Source organism: Danio aesculapii, chromosome 7, assembly GCF_903798145.1.
Source record: "Danio aesculapii chromosome 7, fDanAes4.1, whole genome shotgun sequence".
Taxonomy (NCBI): domain Eukaryota; kingdom Metazoa; phylum Chordata; class Actinopteri; order Cypriniformes; family Danionidae; genus Danio; species Danio aesculapii.
In genome coordinates this window covers 6,290,807-6,310,241 of record NC_079441.1, presented here as the reverse complement: position 1 = coordinate 6,310,241, position 19,435 = coordinate 6,290,807, and the positions used below count along the sequence as shown (strand labels likewise).

The 19,435-nt window shown below is 35.1% G+C and overlaps 1 protein-coding gene across 1 annotated transcript in view; it reads left to right on the top strand.

The window, feature by feature from the left end:
* The first annotated feature begins 9,300 nt into the window (after nucleotides 1-9,300).
* The window catches only part of f13a1b (coagulation factor XIII, A1 polypeptide b), a 36,584-nt gene continuing 26,449 nt past the window's right edge, over nucleotides 9,301-19,435 (top strand). The window contains exons 1-2 of the mRNA XM_056460994.1: nucleotides 9,301-9,398; nucleotides 17,225-17,426. Coding sequence (XP_056316969.1) covers nucleotides 17,243-17,426 — 184 coding nt within the window. The 5' untranslated portion in view covers nucleotides 9,301-9,398; nucleotides 17,225-17,242. The remainder of the gene's footprint in view (nucleotides 9,399-17,224; nucleotides 17,427-19,435) is intronic.

Below are 19,435 nucleotides of genomic sequence, written 5' to 3'. Positions count from 1 at the left end.
TTCATTTTCTTTTCAGCTTAGTCCCTTTATTAATCTGGGGTCTCCACAATGGAATGAACCGCCAACTTATCCAGCATATGTTTTACAATTTAGCCTACTTAATTCACCTATAGCACATGTCTTTGGACTTGTGGGGGAAACCGGAGCACCCGGAGGAAACCCACGTGAACACTGGGAGAACATGCAAACTCCACACAGAAATTCCAACTGACTCAGCCGAGTCTCGAACCAGCGACTTTCTTGCTGTGAGGCGATTGTGCTACCCACTGCGCCACCTTGCAGCCCCATATATAATTCATATAAAAATAAACTAATTTGTTTTAATGCACATATTTTTGATGATTTTTGATAAGAATCTTAAAGTTTTTATTTATTTTATTTTATTCTTAACTAATATTTAATCAAATATATTTGGGGTAATCAGTGTTTATTAAAAATAATGTGTATAACTTTTATAAATATTTATTTTACATATATTCAGCATATAATTCATATACTGATAAAATTAAACAAATGTATATATACATATATACATATACATATATACATATACACACATATATATATATATATATATATATATATATATATATATATATATACACACACAAACACAGTGCTGTGAAAAAGTGTTTCCCCCTTGCTGATTTTTTTTTTTCAGATCATCGAACTAAATAAAATAAATTAAATATTAGTTAAAGATGCACTAGTAAACATCATGCAGTTTTTAAATGAAGGTTTTTATTATTAAGGGAAAACAAAATCCAAATCTACATTTCCCTGTGTGAAAGTGCTTGCCACCTGACTTCAATTTCTCTATCCAGTGCTTTATTTGAGATGGATCTTGTTTTGCTTTCCGGTATTTATTTTAATTGAGCTGGCATTAACTTGTGCGTGGTGAATATCTATGTGTGTGTGTGTGAGAGATTATGTAAATGAGTACAAGTGAAGTCTGTGTGGATAGTGCACACTCACATGTCAGCAGTCAACATGTGCAAGTTAAAACAAAAGTCACGTTTAACTATTGGCCCTCAGCAATATTTTCAGCCAATCGGCTTTCTTATGTTTACAGTCACTCTTGGTTGGTGATTGTTTCGCACGCAGTAAGCAGTGAAAATACATAATGCCATGTTGGCCTATCTAAATAATATTGGTATTTTCAAAATGGCTGAGAGGAAGGGCAATCACGCATATTATTATTATTTTTTAACCATGAGTAAATTTGCTAATGAGCCTGATCCAGGTGCTTAGCAACCGGGGGAGACGGGGGGATCCGTCCCCCTCACTTTTAGAGACAGACCATTTAGAAACAGGTGATTAATAATTATATGAACGTATGATCTCATATAGCCCCCCCCCCCCCCCCCCCCCCCCCCCCCCCCCCCTACTTTTAAAGTGTCTGCTACGCCCCTGACCTGATCAAAAGAGATCTTGAGAAGATGAAACTGCGCAAATGGATCAGGATAGCGGGAGAAAGAAGCAAAGCGATCTTAAGTCAGCCAGAAAACATGACAGAAGAGCTAACTGTGTGCTCTTCTTAAAGATTAGACTGAGTGAGTCTATTATTTTTCACTTGGCACATATTAGTGAAGTGAACTGAATAGTGATTGTTTATACGATTAATGTTTGTAGCTTCGTTTTTTTTATTAGCCATGACTGACCTATGACATTATATGGCACAAAATAATTAAATACTGTTCAGAAATGTGATTTATTAATTTACAAATTAAGCACTGTCTGTCACACCCTGGCCTGATTACTGCTTTATGTATGCTTAATGTTTGCATTAAAAAAAAAATCCCTTAGTGATTTTGTGGAGTGAAGTTGAACAAAACCTCCTCAAAAGCTAGACATCATGCCGAGATCCAAAGAAATTCAAAAACAAACCAGAAAGAAAATAGAGATCTACCAATCTGGAAAAGCTTATAAAGCAATTTATGAAGCTTCGGGAGTACAGCGAACCACAGTGTGAGCCATAATCTACAAATGACAAAAACATGGAATAGTGGAGAATCTTTCCAGGAGTGGCCAACAGACCAAAATTACCCCAAGAGCACAGCGACAACTCATCCAAGAGGTCACAAATGACCACACAACATCATCCAAAGAACTGCAGGACTCACTTGCCTCAGTTAATGTGAGTGTTCATGAAGTTCCAAGATGAAAATCGCTGCTGAGCAAAAAGGCTCATCTCAGTTTGCAAGAAAACATCTTAATGATCCACAAGACTTTTTGGAAAATACTCTGTGGATTGACAGGATAAAACAATTTTGGAAGGTGTGTTCCAATATGTGTGGTGTAAAGGTAACACTGCATTTCAGAAAAAGATTATTATAGCAACAGTAAAATGTGGTGGTGGTAGTGTGATGATCTGGGACAGTTTTGCTGCTTCAGGATCTGGTAGACCCAACACAATCTCACGGCAATTCGTAACTTTTTGATTTAGTGGCTAATTCGGATGAATTCGTACGATCTAATTCGTACGATTTAGTACGATTTGCTCATCCCCCAATGGCGGTTGGGTTTAGGGGTGGGGTTAGGTGCCACGCCTCCTTTTTAAAATCGTACAATTTCGTACAAATGAACTTGTACGAATTCGTACGAATTAGCCACTAAACTGACAAAACGTAAAATACTTAGGTTTTCTCGTGAAATCAGGCTGGGTAGACCTGCTGTGATTAATGGCACCATAAATTCTCCACTGTACTAAAATATTCTAAAGGAGAACATCCAGCCATCTGTTTTGAACCTCAAGCTGAAGCGAACTTGGGTTCCACTTCTTTCTCCGATCAATTTTTCAAGGCTCACCTGTCTGACATGGTCTCTAAAATGTTTGTATGAAATGCTCATTTATACCTTATATAATTTTATAAATATTATTTTATATATATTTTTAGAACCACAGGTCAACAGGGAGATTGCAAAAGACCAGCTTCTGCTTTAAACTGGACTGACTGAATATCTACTATTAAATATCTACAATTCAAAAATATACAGACAATTGTAAAATACCGAAAAACACCCTAAATCTGTGGAAACGTGTCGATCTGATGGTGTGTTTGCAGCTGGATATTATTGGGAGATCACTGACAGGAACAGTGAACAGCTTCGCCAAAGCGCGTCTGAAGCTCATCCAGCTTTATTTTACAGTCTATAGCAGAAACACCATTGAGCCTCGCTAGATCCTCCTGTATGGGCACACGTCTGTTATAAAACACTCATAGGACTTAACTTGGACAACTGTGCGGATCTATTAAATAGTTCACGCAAAAATACACAGAGAGACTTTCACTTTCACTTCTTGTAGAGTTTGTGAATGAACAGACTTACGTTTACTATCTGCAGACGCGATCATGAGGCTGCTTTTGCGCCGAGTTTGAAGTAATCAGTCAGAGCAGGAGAAAGTGCATTACTTCGACCATTTTAATATAGCATATTAATTATGAAATATTGAAAGTTAATTTTAATTTAATCTCATGGCCCACCTGCAGGATTGCTGAGGCCCACTAGTGGGGCACGGTCCACCGGTTGAGAATCCCTGATCAAAATGAAGACTTCAATGTGGCCTAGTCAAAGTCCTGACCTGAATCCAATTGAGATGCCATGGCATGACCTTAAAAAGGCAGATCATGCTCAAACTCTCTAATGAGCACAAATTACAACAATTCTGCAAAGATGAATGGGCCGAAATTCCTCCACAGCACAGGCTCATTGCAAGTAATCGAAAACGCTTGATTGCAGTAAGGACGGCCTAACCAGTTATTAGGTTTAGGGGGCAAACACTTTTTTTTCACACAGGGCTATGTAGTTTTGTAATTTGTTTTCCCTTAATAATAAAAACCTTCGGTAACACTTTATTTTGATGGTCCATTTAAGTATTAGTAAAATTTGTACGGTCTGCTTGATATCTGTTGATACAGACATCCAACAGACATTTAATTGACTATAAGTAACTTTGCAAGTAAGTACATGTCAACTTACACTAATCCTAACCCCAACCCAACAGTCTACTTATAATCGAATGAGAAATAGTTGGTATGTAGATGCAATGTAACTTAAATTCAACAAACGGACCATCAAAATAAAGTGTGACCAAACATTCTTGTCAAAACTGCATGATGTGTTTGTTATCTTTGACTAATATTTAAATTAGTTTGATGATCTGAAACATTAAAGTGTGACAAACATGAAAAAAAAATCTGTAAGGGGCAAACACTTTTTCACACCATGGTAAATATATAATCTTAGGTCAAAGCTAAATAATCCAATGTCAAAAAGAAAAACAAGATTAGTTTGTTCACCCCATTGGCAGATTATTTTGCTTGTTCTAATAAAAAACTCACTTAATTTGGACATTATCTCTTAAAACAAGACAATGCGTTTTGCTTGTCTAGAAAATTTAAGATTTTAGAAAATTGGACACAAGACAAAAACAAATTCGATTTTCTTCGGCTTAGTCCGTTTATTCATCAGGGGTCGCCACAGCGGAATGAACCACCAACTTATCCAGCATATGTTTTACACAGCAGATGCCCTTCCAGCTGCAACCCAGTACTGGGAAACACCCATACACACTCATTCACACACACACACCCTATGGCACATGTGTTTGGACTGTGGGGGAAATCCGGAGGAAACCCATGTGAACACAGGGAGAACATGCAAACTCCACACAGAAACGCCAACTGGCCCAGCCAGGGCTCAAACCAGCGACCTTCTTGTTGTTAGGCGAGCCACCGTGTCGCCCCACAAAAAATGTAAGAAAATATACAAATTTTTTGCAGTATATACTGTATATATGCACAAACATAACATAACCCATTGGTCTTGGCAAACCAAAAATATTCATGAAAAGCCCATTCATAAGAGATCAACCTGTCCACCCTGTGTTACGCAACTAGATGTGAGTTGAAACTGATGTGTTAAACTGCTTTGACAAGCCTTCACATTGTACCAAACCATTACATCTTCTGCTTTTAAAGTTCACGGTGAAAGAAAGTCGCCTGTTCTCCCATCTGAAGCTGAGCTCATGCCTGTGACTCAGAGTCTCCCAAAGCATCTGCAGGGTCTCAACAACACGTTTCCCCCTCAGAAACACTGGCAAAACACAAGATTTCCATATAGAATCCCTCAGGCAGTGACTCAAACTGCCCATTGGATCTGTAAAGCAGCACGAAAAATGGATAAAAGTGATAATTTCACTGGAAACAGCTCTTAAAATCAGATGCATCATCTCCTCAGATGCTGCTTTGTAAGGATTTCTACATCATTCTCTCTGACTTCCAGAAATAAAACCTCTTTGAAAGTTATTTCAGTAGATTATGGTTGGTTTTATATCAGTTTTCGTGCCTTTTTAAGTCTGAATGTGATTGAGGCTAAAACTTTAACCAGAATCTTGAAAAAGTTGAACAAACTTGAAGGTTTTACCTTTTTTGTTTTACCTTTACACGACTGTATGGAGATCACAAGTTTAGCTAAACTTAAACCTTACACAGTTCATTGGACTTTTTATTTTGTTATATTTGTTATATTTCACAATGAGGAATTGGAATAATTGTGAAACCATTTAATTTAATTCACCTTTATTTCTATAGAGCTTTTACAGTGTAGATTGTGTCCAATTGATGACCAATTGAACTTCTCTGACCACATTTCTAGAACTGCTCGATCTTGCAGATTCGCACTCTACAACATCAGAAAGGTCCGTCCCTTCCTATCTGAACATACAGCTCAACTCATTGTTCAAGCTCTTGTTCTCTCCAAACTGGACTATTGCAACTCTCTGCTAGCCGGGCTACCAGCTAGTTCTATCAAACCTCTTCAGCTGCTTCAGAACACAGCAGCACGAGTGGTCTTTGATGAACCCAAAAGAGCACATGTCACTCCGCTACTCACCCGTTTGCACTGGCTGCCAGTTGCTGGCCGCATCAAATTCAAAGCTCTGATGTTTGCTTGCAAAGCGACCTCTGGCTTTGCTCCTTCGTATCTGCTCTCACTTCTGCAGATATATGTGCCCTCCAGAAACTTGCGTTCTGTGAATGAACGTCGCCTCGTTGTTCCATCCCAAAGAGGGAAGAAATCACTTTCCCGAACTCTCACATTCAATCTGCCCAGTTGGTGGAATGAACTCCCTAACTACATCAGAACAGCAGAGTCACTTGCTGTCTTCAAGAAACGACTAAAAACGCAACTGTTTAGTCTCCACTTTCCTTCCTAATCTTAACTGCCTCTCTGGCTATACCACTAACTGTACACTCTCTCTCTCTCTCTCTCTTTCTCTCTCTCCAAAAAAAAAAAAAAAAAAAAAATTGCTTCCTTGTCCTCATTTGTAAGTCGCTTTGGATAAAAGCGTCTGCTAAATGACTAAATGTAAATGTAATGTAAATGTGTCAAAGCAGCTTCACATAAAAGATTATAGTGAATTGAAACAGTGTCTTCCCAGAGATGGGTTGCGGCTGGAAGGGCATCCGCTGTGTAAAACATGTGCTGGATAAGTTGGCGATTCATTCCGCTGTGGTGACCCTGGATTAATAAAGGGACTAAGCCGAAAAGAAAATGAATGAATGAATGAATGAAACAGTGTCAGTTCAGTTTAGCTCAGTTCAATGTGGTTTAATATTCACTGCTGAGAGTCCAAACACTGAAGAGTAAATCCATCCATGTGCAGCTCTACAGATCCTGAACCATGCAAGCCAGTGGCGACAAGGAAAAAACTTCACCAATTGACGAAAGTGAAGGATAAAAATCCTTGAGAGAAACCAGGCTCAGTTGGGCACGACCATTTTTCCTATGGCCAAACGTCTTGTGCAGAGCTGCAGTCTAGGAGGCTGGAGAATGCTGGACTTCAGCGAAGACTCGTCTGTCCCTGGAGCATCACAGGAATCAGTCTCATGCTCTCCACTCCTCCATGACCACCACAGCAGCTGCTCAGGATACAGCCTGGTTCGAGATTATGGAAACCTTAGGATCATCTCTTCGCAGGTCTTGGAGCGCATCAATGGCGCTGCATAATCTCTGGGGGCCTCAGGATGAGTATCCCCAGGTGAAAATAGAGAATACTTTTTCTATTTAATACTTTTAAGAGACCTGCAAAATCTAATCACAAAGGGGCTTTTTATAATAATAATAAAAAAAACTGAAATACTCAATTAATTGGTTGTGAGTTTTTATTTATTTGAAGTTAAATAAATTATTTTCAACATATCCAATCTGAGCCTAACTATACAGCTTTAACTACTTTGACCATTAGTAAAACAGTAGGATAGAAACTAAATAAGAACTAACCAACACAAAATATATAATTTTCTTAAAGTTGTCATGAAATATGAAAGTCAAGGTACATTATTTTTCTCTATTTTAAAATATATATATAGTCGCTTGTTTCTGTCACTGAATAAAAAAATATATATAGTAATTTTGACCTTTTTTCATTTCACAAAACATTTTGTTCTGGCAATTGTGAGTTTAAATTATATGCCTTTTTTCCGTATATTCCATGTTTGTTAGTTATCAAGTCATATTCATGTTAGAATTGTTTATATTACGTGAACACATTTGTATTTAGTTTATATATTTGGTTTTAGTTATTCTAGTTTAGCACACGCCCAGGTAACTCTTGTGCAAAACCCTTAGTCAAAACAGTAAAATAATAGTTTGAACAAACACTGAATCCAAAATCAGACAAATGCAACAACTAAAAGTGATAATTGAGGCAAACTTTTACATCATAAAGATCTTACTGTATATGTAAACTCAAAAAATGTTTTGCAGCTTCTCCAAACTACTTATTTAAAATAAGCTGCACTGAAGCTAAGCAGGGCTGCGCCCGGTCAGTACCTGGATGGGGTACTGGGTTTCTGGGGTACATTGGAAAGCTATAGGTTACTTTTTCCTCTCCGCTGTCGCCAATGGCTTGGATGGTTCGGGATCTGTAGAGCTGCGCATCGATGGATTTGCTCTTCAGTGTTTGAACCCTCAGTAGTGATTATTAAACCACACTGAACTGAGCTAAACTGAACTGAATTTAAACTCTGAATACTGAACTACACTGTTTCAATTTACTATGATCTTCTATGTGAAGCTGCTTTGACACAATCTACATTGTAAAAGCGCTATACAAATAAAGGGGAATTGAATTGAAGTGAATTATTATTTCTGAAAACTTCAGAGACTACAGAGACTATTTATCTTTGCTAATTATAATCCTGGCTAAAATGGAGTAACATTTTTTGAGTTTACATATACAGTATTTTTTGGTATGTGTATATGCAGGTATGTATACAGTATGTGTGATTAAATTTTTTGTGTCAAATGCCAAACTTTGCTGCAAAAAGAATCTACCTACAGGTACCAATAAACTCAACTCAACTCATATATACTTGCAAGCCATACAGTGGTCAACATTTAAAGTGGATCAAAAAACATTTGATAAAATCTTAGTTTAAGAATGGGTGTTCAGTAGTTCTAGGACGATTTTGAGAGGACAACTTTTGAAAGGTTTTGATCCACTTCAAAAATTCACTAGTGTATACTCATGTCTGCCAGACAAAAAGGCAGAATTACATTACAATTAGTCAAATTTTATCTCGCAAGTTCGCAACTAGAGATAAACTTGGATGCTGTTACTGTATTTAATATTTTATACTATAAATGCATATTTATATTGTAAATATATTTCATACTTCTCTTTTTATTTTATAATCTACTTCCCCTGCTTGTTTAGCTGTTTTCCTTTAGCTTGTTTTCTTTTCCTCTCATCCCTCTCTTTTCACAAACAAAAATTTCTCAAAGATAATTACATAAATGCAAAAACACAATTACACTTGGTCAAATACTGCATAAAAGTTGCAGTTTCCTATTTTATTTTTTAATTCAGAAGCTGAAGCAAGCTTCTTTACACGTCTGAATGATTGACAGCTTGACCCCTGTAAAAACCAATCAGAGAAGAGCATAGATATCATTGAAGAGGGATCTAATTTAATTCAAGTTTATCAGGATTTATTTAAAACAACAGTGTATACAGATAAATAATTCAAGTAAAAAAACTCAAATATTTCATGAAGAAATGACTTCATGGTGTCTGTCCGCAGGCGAAAGAGAGGAATTTGGTCAATTCTGCTCTTGTGTGTTATTGGGTTAAATATCTTCCCACCACAAGCCGCACAAACTCACACATGCAGCAGTTTTCTACTTCCACTCTGATCTTACACGCACACACCCTCGGCTTTTATAGTGTGTGCTAATCTGCATATATAGACACACCCATTCATGTGGGATATCTCTCTCTCACACACACACAGGGTCATTCCAGCTCCATATAAAGCTGAAGGCAGAAGCCGTCCTGATGTGATCCCAGACTCCAGGATCTGAATCCGTTTCTCAACCCAGTAGTATTCCAGGTTAGTACACTTTGTTCAAACTTTTGCACAACTTTTATCCAGAAGTTTGAGTGTTCACTAAAGGCTGCATTTATTTCAACAAATATACAGTTAAATCAGAAAGCTGTGAAATATTATTGCAATTTTATATAACTGATTTTTGTTTTTATATGTTTTATATCTCATGCATTAATCCAGTCTTCAATCTTAAAAATAAATGGCACCAGTGCTCACATGATCAACCTTTCAACATTTAAGGAAGCTTTTCACTGCACAAAATGTTCTTGATAGCAGACAAAAGTTCTTTAGATTATTAAAATACTCTTCACGCTACTTTATTAATATTATTATTATTATTACTTTAGTAAATTATCACTAAAAGGTTAATTGGAGAAACAAAAATAGTTTTATATGGCATTATATTTCATGAGTGTCTTCAGAAATCATTGTAATTTTGTTTGATTATCAAGGAAAGTGTCTTATCTGTGTTGAAAATAGTTGTGATGTTTAGTAACCTGTAATTTGATAAATAAATACAGTAGATAATCTTGAGGTCTTCAACCCAAATCTGTCCTGCAGAAATCATCTGCAGCTCTGATTAAACACATCTGAAGCAGCCAATCAAGCTCTTGAGGATTATTTAAAGACACACTGAAGCAGGTTAGAAATCTAGTAAGTTCCTAGTAAGGTTAGTTCAGTAAATGAAAACTATGACTAACGTTTTAGGTTACTAGCATTTGTAAAAATTCGGGATAGGTGAAAAAATAAAACTAGCTGAAGCTAACAATAGTCACTGAAAAACTGAAATAAAAAAATAATTAGCTAAGATAAACAATCCGTTCTAAATATTAAAAGCACTCTTTCTGGATTAAACTCTTTCTGACCTGCGGCTGTTTATATACTTGTCTTTATTTGTACTTTTATTTACAGCCAAACACATGATTTTATATAAACAGTGTCCGCTGGGTCTTAAAAAGTATTAAATTGCCTTAAATTTCAAAAACTGTATTTTAGGCCTTGAAAAAGTCTTAAATTGACTGAAATATTGTTGTTATAGGTCTTAAATCATTTTAACCAGGTCTTAATTTTTCTTTGTCCAAGTAAAGGTACACAGTCAAGCCGACATCTATCCAATCGCTAACAATACAACTCAATAAAACCTGCTCACACTTTGTTTTGATGGTCCATTTGTTGAATTTAAGTTACATTTAAAGCTACATACCAACTAATTCTCAATAGATAATGCATGTATGTATGTATGTATGTATGTATGTATGTATGTGTGTATGTATGTATATATGTATGTGTATATATTTGTGTGTGTGTGTGTGTGTGTGAGTATGTGTATATATATATATATATATATATATATATATATATATATATATATATATATATATATATGTGTATATATATATATATATATATATATATATGTGTATATATATATATATATATATATATATATATATATATATATGTATATATATATATATATATATATATATATATATATATATATATATATATTTCTTCATTCGCGAAACAAATTGTAAACTTGGCATGTTTAACTTAACTAAAACAAATGATGGCTTCCACACAACCCCTCCATGTGGTTCTAATGCAAATTGATTAAGTTAACTTATTGTTTTTTTTACAATTGTAGCTTGATTGAACATAAAACAATTAAGTTGCCCCCCTCCCACCACCCAAAACAATTCAAGAATTGTATTGTTTCAGCTCATTTTAAACAAGTAGTTTGAACAAGCAGCAAACAAATTTTGAGTTCCACACAAAACAATTAAGTTGTCCCATAAAAACCAAAGATTGTGTTGTTTCATCCTATTTTAAATAAAAAATAAGTAGTCTGAATAAACAGCAGTTCTGTGAACTCTGCTAAACTACAATTACTAAAACTAAATGTATAAAAACTTAACAGAAGCATGCGCACATAATACAAACAAATTTAAAACTAGTAAAACCATTAATGAAACCAGAACATGCAGTAAATGTAGTAATAGTATACAGTAAATGTAAAAATGGAATTGAAATAAATACAAACGCAAAACTACAGTAACCACAGTTCCCATTAGGAAGGTTGAAGTGCTCTGAAATAAAACATATCATATAACACAACACAATACAGTATTTAATGAAACATTATACATTAAACATTGCTTTAACTTTTTTTTTTAAATAACTTGATGTCCCCAAAGTAGACCAGTGTTTTTTTGTGTGTGTGTTTTTTTTTTTTTTGCACATATAAACTTACAAAAAGATAGTAATGTCTGTGTTTGTGCACAGATTATATGTTTTTGAGAAGAGAGTAGAAGATTATTTTCTTGCACAATTGCACTGAATACACTCTAAGTCAGTGTTTCCCAACCCTGTTCCTGAAGGCACACCAACAGTACACATTTTCAACCTCTCCCTAATCAAACACACCTGAATCATCTTATCATAACATCAGAAGAGACTCCAACACCTGTTAATGGGTCAGATAACAGAGACATCCAATATATGTACTGTTAGTGTGCGTCCAGGAACAGGGTGGGGAAACACTGCTCTAAGTAATGCGGGGTTATGTCAACCCAAATTGGGTAAAATATGGACAAACCCAAATATTGGGTTAAATTTGGTTCAGTGGTTGGCACTGATGCTTCAAAGCAAGAAGGTCACTGATTCGAGTCCCTGCTGGGCCAGTTGGCATTTCTGTGTGGAGTTTGCATGTTCTCCCTGTGTTGGCGTGGGTTTCCTCTGAGTGCTCCAGTTTCCCACACAATCCAAACACGTGCAGTATAAGTGAATTTAATGAACTAAATTATCTGTAGTGTATGAATGTGAATGTGAATGAGTGTGTATGTGTGTTTCACAGTACTGGGTTTCGGAAGGGCATATGCTGAAATAGTTGGCGGTTCATTCTGCTGTGGTGATCTCTGAAATAAAGACTGAGCCAAAGGAAAATAAATGAAAATTAACTTTAAAAATTAACCCAGCAGTTGATTTAGTACACCAGGAATTGGGTCAAAATAACCCAAGAGTGTGAGTGGTTGTTTTTGAAGATGATGTTTGAATCTCGAACGTATTATAGATGATTAATATCTCTCGTTTTAATAACAGATTCATGTCTTTGAGTTTGCAGATGCAGGTTATGCTTGTGTTTGTGAAAGCGAGTCTGTGAGTGTTAACATGCAAAGCCAATCTTCTGTGCAGTTTGCAGAACGCAGCTATTTTAATATGTGCCACCATCTGTTTTATATCTACATGCTAACCACAGAAAAACAAACCTGCTTTTTTTTTTTTTTTTTAAGGTTGCCATATATTTTCCCTTAGTTTACCTTGCCAATGTGGTTAAGTGTGGAAAAGTGTGATCAGTGTGTTTAGGGGCTTTAGAAGCAAACAGAGGCTTCAGTGTGTGTGTTCATGGTGTTACTCACTGCGCTCTAGTGGGACAAACATCTCCTCAAACTTCACACCTCCTTCAGCAGACGCCCTTTATGTAATCTGTCATGCAGGTGTGTGTGTGTGTGTGTGTGTGTGTGTGTGTGTGTGTGTGTGTGTGTGTGTGTGTGTGTGTATGCGGTGACATATTCTAGCACCATGAAACCAGTGTTTGTGCAACATATAATAAAAATAGGTTTTCCATGTTTTAATGTTGGGACAGGAATAGGCAGCTGGATGAGAAAATGTCGCCTGCATGTTAATTTTTTATTTTTCATCCAGAATTATTAACAGCACCTTAAAGGGAGTGACCAGGTGTCATGTAGGACCCACATTGAACATAAGTTTATACCATTCAAATCTCAATTAAATTAAAACAGACTGCTCTTTTATTTGTGGAAAATGATTCATCTGTGCATATTCATTTATTCAGTTTCCTTCGGCTTAGTCCCTGGTTATCAGGGGTTGCCTGAGTGGAATGAACCGCCAACTATTTGAGCACATTCGCACTCATAAACTACGGCCAATTTACTTTATTCAATTCACCTATGGCACATGTGTTTGGACTGCGGGGGAAACCGAAGCACCCTGAGGAAACCCACGCCAACATGGACGTTGTATGTCACTGTATGACAACTCTGTATATCAACTCCATACAGAAATGCCAACTGACTCGAACCGGTGACCTTCTTGCTGTGAGGCAACAATGCTAACCGCTGAGCCACCATGCATATTATGAACTCTAATTAAAATAACTATGCTTTCTTCAATTACATCTCTTTTCTGATTGGTGCATACTGACATGGAGGTGGGATCAAGTTGTCAATCTTATTCGATCCACCAATAGCAAACCACATCTATCCAATCAAATCCCCATGGACAAAATAAAGCCCCTTTTTTGTTTGTTTTATTTGACAATTTTTAACAAAAATATACAAACAAGTCAAATTAGGCTAATTGAATTGACAGCAATTAAACTAACTGACTTTCCTATATTTGTTGTCATTTTAAAAGCTTTTTTTTTTATCCATAAAGACTGGACTGTTGTAAAGCCTTGAAGTTTTACCTTCTTTAAGGACTCTTATGTTTGTTTTGTATTTAAAGATATGGATATGTTTTCAATAGCCCTTGGTATGCTCTCAAAATATAACTTTTGCTGAAGCAGCACAATTCTTGAGACAACTCAATTGTTTTATGTTCAGCCTATTTGAATTAAGTTAGCTATTCATTTTTTTGTTGGAGCAACATGAAAGAATTTTGTGGAGCCCAGCATTTCTTTACAGTGTACACTCAACAAATAACTTATGTTACAAACCCCTGATGTTAGTCTAGGGGATGGTGGGGTTTGACATTTAGGTGTAATTAAAATATAGTTATACAAACCATGAATAAGTGCAAAAGAAAACCAAAATTATACCAAAATTGTGATTTTATTTATATTTCCCAAAAGTGAAAAAAAACTACGAATAAATCCAAAATTAAGAAAATAAAGTAAGGCAAAATATACTATTTACAATATTTACAACACTGAGACAAATATAAAGACGGGAAAAAACAGGAGAGCTGGCAGAAGGGACGTGGGCAGCGCTAAAGAAACGAAAAGAACAAAACCCAAACTAAATCTAACTTCCCAGAAGCATCTAGCTAACTAACTATGTGAAACAAAATAATTAACACGCGAAGAGTCTTCCGAGTCCTGACTGTCTACTCTATCTATCTATCCAAAAAGTTCAAGGCGTGGCGCTCGCCCCTAACCTAATGTACTATACAGAAGAGTTGTCCTAAGTGTTGCAAAATGTATGTCACGTGACCTTACCTGTCTGCTTCGTCCAAGCCTCATAATCAACGTTAAACAGAGAAATGGAGTGATATACAAATAACGGACGGATAACGTGCACACAGAAACGGGCAACAACAAAATACACAGTTAGACTGGTTTTTCTAAACGCAACGCAATAAACACAAACAAGCGGAACAAGAAAACAAGAGAAGGAAGGGAAAAGAGAGGCTGGTGAGTGGTCTGGCGCGCTCTTTTATGATGGGTGGTCTTTGCTTATTGGATGTGACGTAAGAACGACGTAACCGGGGAGGAAATGACTGACAGCTGAATAGACCAATGAACTGAACCTGTGAATAATGAAAGCAGATATGGGAGAGCAGAGCGAGAGAGAGAGAAAACACAAACAGAGCACAAATAACACAAATATGTAACACTTAAAAACTGTGTTGTTTCAACTCATTTTATGTCTAGGTTTTTAGTCTGGGGACAACTTAATTGTTTTTCAGATTTAAGTTAATTGAACCTAAAACAATTAAGTAAACTGAATTGATTTGTGTTAGGACAACATGAAAGAATTGTGTGGAACCCAGGATTTTTCTTCTTCTGCAGTGTAGGCCTATAGTTCAATACCATAATTTAAAAAAAGCCTTTGTTTTTTTTGTTTTTTGTATATATATATATATATATATATATATATATATATATATATATATATATATATATATATATATATATATATTCAATTCAATTCACCTTTATTTGTATAGCGCTTATACAATGTAGATTGTGTCAAAGCAGCTTCACATAAAAGGTCACAGTAAATAGGAACAGTGTAATTCAGTTTGTAGTGTTTAAGTTCAGTTCAGTTTAGCTCAGTTCAGTGTGGTTTAAAAATCACTACCGAGAGTCCAAATACTGAAGAGCAAATCCAACGATGCGCAGCTCTACAGATCCCGAACCATACAAGCCAGTGGCGACAGCGTTCTGTTAAACACAAAGGAAATTATTTTGAAAAATGTTGGAAAATGGTTGACATCCATAGTTTAAAAACAAATAGAATGGAAGTCAGTTGTTACCATTTTACAAAATATCTTCTTTAGTGTTTTAAACGATTAAAGAAAATCATAAAGGTTTGAACAACGTGAGGGTGAGTAAATAGTGAGTAAAGTTTCATTTTTAAGTGAACTGTTCTTTTAATTAATCAGATTGTTTTTGTCACAGATGGTGTAATATTTTTAGTTCATATTTGAACGATCACAAAACACTTTAAAATGGTTAAAAAAATACTTTTCAAAGAATGTTGTAATAAATAAAAGCTGTACTCGTTATTCTAGATTATGTTACAACATTGGACTCTTTATTTGCCGCAGTAAATTACTGAAAGAAAGCCAAAATCCCTGCAGTAAATCTGTGATTCGGCACATGCTTTGAGTTTGTCTTTGTGCAAAATGCAATGCAAAACAGATTGCATAAATGACACACTTCCTGTGTACATTTCTAGAAGGATTTTCATTTGGGGGGGTGGGGGTTCTATTGTTCCACAAAAAAACCTTTAAACTTCCAAGGAGTATAACTTTGCTCTTTAGAATTTTAGAATGTTCTTCAAAGAAAAGGATTCTTTTTAGAATGTAAAAAAAAAACTTTTCAAAAATGATGTCATGAATTACATTAAGTGTTTTATATGTACATTAATTATTTTATTTTATTTTTTTGATTGCAACGCGTATTATTATGCATTCTAGACTGTTGGTTTTCTCTGTTGGGAATAAGCAGCTCAGCTCTCAGAACACAGTAAACATTGTAAGTGTATTTATGCACACACTATAATCTGCTGTTTTACTCCGCAGAGCTCCGAGGGATGTAAACAAAAACAATGGTCCCCACGTATTTCCTGTTTTACATTTTTATTTTCTACAGCTTTCGAGTATCCAAAAAGAGACACATATTCATAAGTAATGTTACGATAGCTATTTTAACACTAAGTTATGATGGAATTGCCTCTTGTTACAGTTATGAAATAGTTTGAGAACAAGCAGGAAATGTTCATGGGCCAATGACTTGACCACAGTGAAATGACAAATTTTATCTCTTCCCAACAAGGAAAACCACCAGCAATCAAGAATGCATGACTATAGGTATATGGCGTCATGGCTTTGCCACCAACAAATCGTCACCTTGGAATTGTAAGGTTCTATTTGCGTTCTGAATGATTTTGAGATATCGAGCTTCAAAGTTTTTGCATTCCATAGCAAACAGTATGTGTGTAGCATTTGTTTTTCAAATAAAAAATCTTAAAATGTAAACAACTTTTATAAAACCCATCCCATAATGTAAATAAGTTGTCATTTAATAAGAATATATCCATAAGTCAATTTTTACAAAAATGTCAAATAGAACCTTTATAATTCTAAAGTGATGAAATGCCATTATGTCAATTAATGTCAATTGGGCAAAAAAGCCACCAACATAATGAAAGGGTAGTTAATCTGACCAATACTCAAAGGTTAAAAATGCTCCTGCTCCCATTGTGCTATCTGTGCACTTTATGAAAACACATTGATACATCAGCGGATACTCGTTCATTGTTTTGTTGCATTTTATGCGTTTCTGTTGTTTCTGACTTCAGGATCTTCCGTTATCTATCATGGCTGATCAAGTGGCTCCAGAGAACCCGACCCCTGCCGCTGCACCCACCGTTCGGCCCAAACAGCGTGTGTCCCACCGCGGACGCAGCGCAGGAGGCAGAGCCAGCTCTAATCAACAAGAGGGCAAGGTGGAGGAGTTTGAACCCTTCATGCTGATGCCCAGAGGACCTCCACCACTCACCGGTGAGACGAAGGAACTATTTGCTGCATCAGTGAATAAAAATATATACAGCTGAAGTCAGAATTATTCGCCCTTCTGCAGTTTTTATTTATTTATTTTTTTCCTCCAAATATTTCCCAAATTTTGTTTATCAGAGCATGGAATTTTTCTCAGTATTTCCTATAATATTTTTTCTTCTGGAGAAAGTCTTATTTGTATTATTTTGCCTAGAATAAAAGCAATCGTTAATATTTTAAACCCATTTTAAGGTCAAAATTATTCGCCCCTTTTAAGCTATATATTTTAATAGTCTGCAGAACAAACCATCATTATACAATAACTTGACTAATTCCCCTAGCCTTTAAATGTCACTTTAAGCTGTATAGAAGTGTCTTGAAAAATATCTAGTCAAAGATTATTTACTGTCATCATGGCAAAGATAAAATAAATCAGTTATTAGAGATGAGTTATTAAAACTATTATGATAGAAATGTGTTGAACAAATATTTCCATTAAACAGGAATTGGGGAAAAATTATACTGGGGGCTAATAATTCTGACTTCAAATATATATTTGTTTTCTGTTAGTAATGAAATGCTGCAGAAATAGTTAGTAGTAAACGAACAAGTGAGTATTATCTTTAAATTTGCTTAAAGTATGGAAGCTACAAAAATATATTCAGTCACAATCAGCCAAATACACTTTTAATGTCCATTTAATATTTTGTGGCTCATTTAAGTCTGTGTTTAATAGAATATGAGGCAAAAATGGGAATTTTGATTTAACTCTGTGTGGTGAATACAAAGATGGCTAAAACAAGTCAATACATTAGACCCTCTTGCTGCTTCTCAGTATTGAATAATTAAACTCTTAAAAGACATTTTTGCCTAAATTCCATTTAAATATTTATTTTTTACTATTATTTATGATTTATTTATTAACTATATATAAGACCATACATAGTCGTATACAGTACGACATAGGAAAAATTAGTTTTAGTTCTCTTATTTTCACACTATCCCCTCAAACTAAAATGGATAAAATTTATGAATTATAAACATATCCTGAGAGAAAAAAATTAAATAAAATGAAAAAAAAAAAAAAAAAAATATATATATATATATATATATATATATATATATATATATATATATATATATATATATATATATATATATATATATATAATAATACACGAGAAAAAGAGTAAAAAAAAACAAAAGAAGAAAAAATATTGAAAACTTTGCATTGAGTCAGTATTTCCAAATTATTTACTGTGCATTAGAACTGATATCAACTAAACAGGGTAAGCCTTTGATATAGTCTAACACAGGATTCCAGGGGCCTGTTCAGTAAGGAGGTTCAACCAACTCGGAGTTTAAACTTGAACTTTGAGTTGATTTACAGAGAGATTAAAAACTCAAAGTTTTCGGTTTCAGAATAGCTGATCTGAGTTAAGTCAATCAACTTTGAGTAGACCAACTCAGAGTTAAGCACGCACACCGCAACTATAATAAGGCATTATCAATAGAGCGCAGACATTACGAGTGACTATGGCAACATCTTAAAAAAGAGATCACCATTTTTTTCTCCAGCTGAACTTGATGTGCTCATGCAGAGTTATAGCAAATATGAGCATATATTTTAAAAAGCAATACCACTGCACCAGGGAAACAGAGAGAGTTAGCGTATGAAAACAGCTGCTCAAGTTAATGCGTTATTTTACATTTAAAGTATTTAAATATTTAAGTAAATAAAATAAGTAATGTAATATGTGACTTTATAAACTTTTACACACGTTCCCACTTTTACACACATTTTAATAGATGTAAAAGTGCACTTGTGTGTGTGTGTGTGTGTGTCTGCCTTTTTTATTGATTAAGTGATAGTGGTTAATATGACATTTAGAATGTAAGCAGAACAATAGTTTTTAGAAAGAATAATAATCCCATTAATTTAGTTACAGTGCATGTCTAAGGTCAGTGAATTTAAGCTAATTATTCTTTAAAGAAGGACAAGCCATTCTCGGACG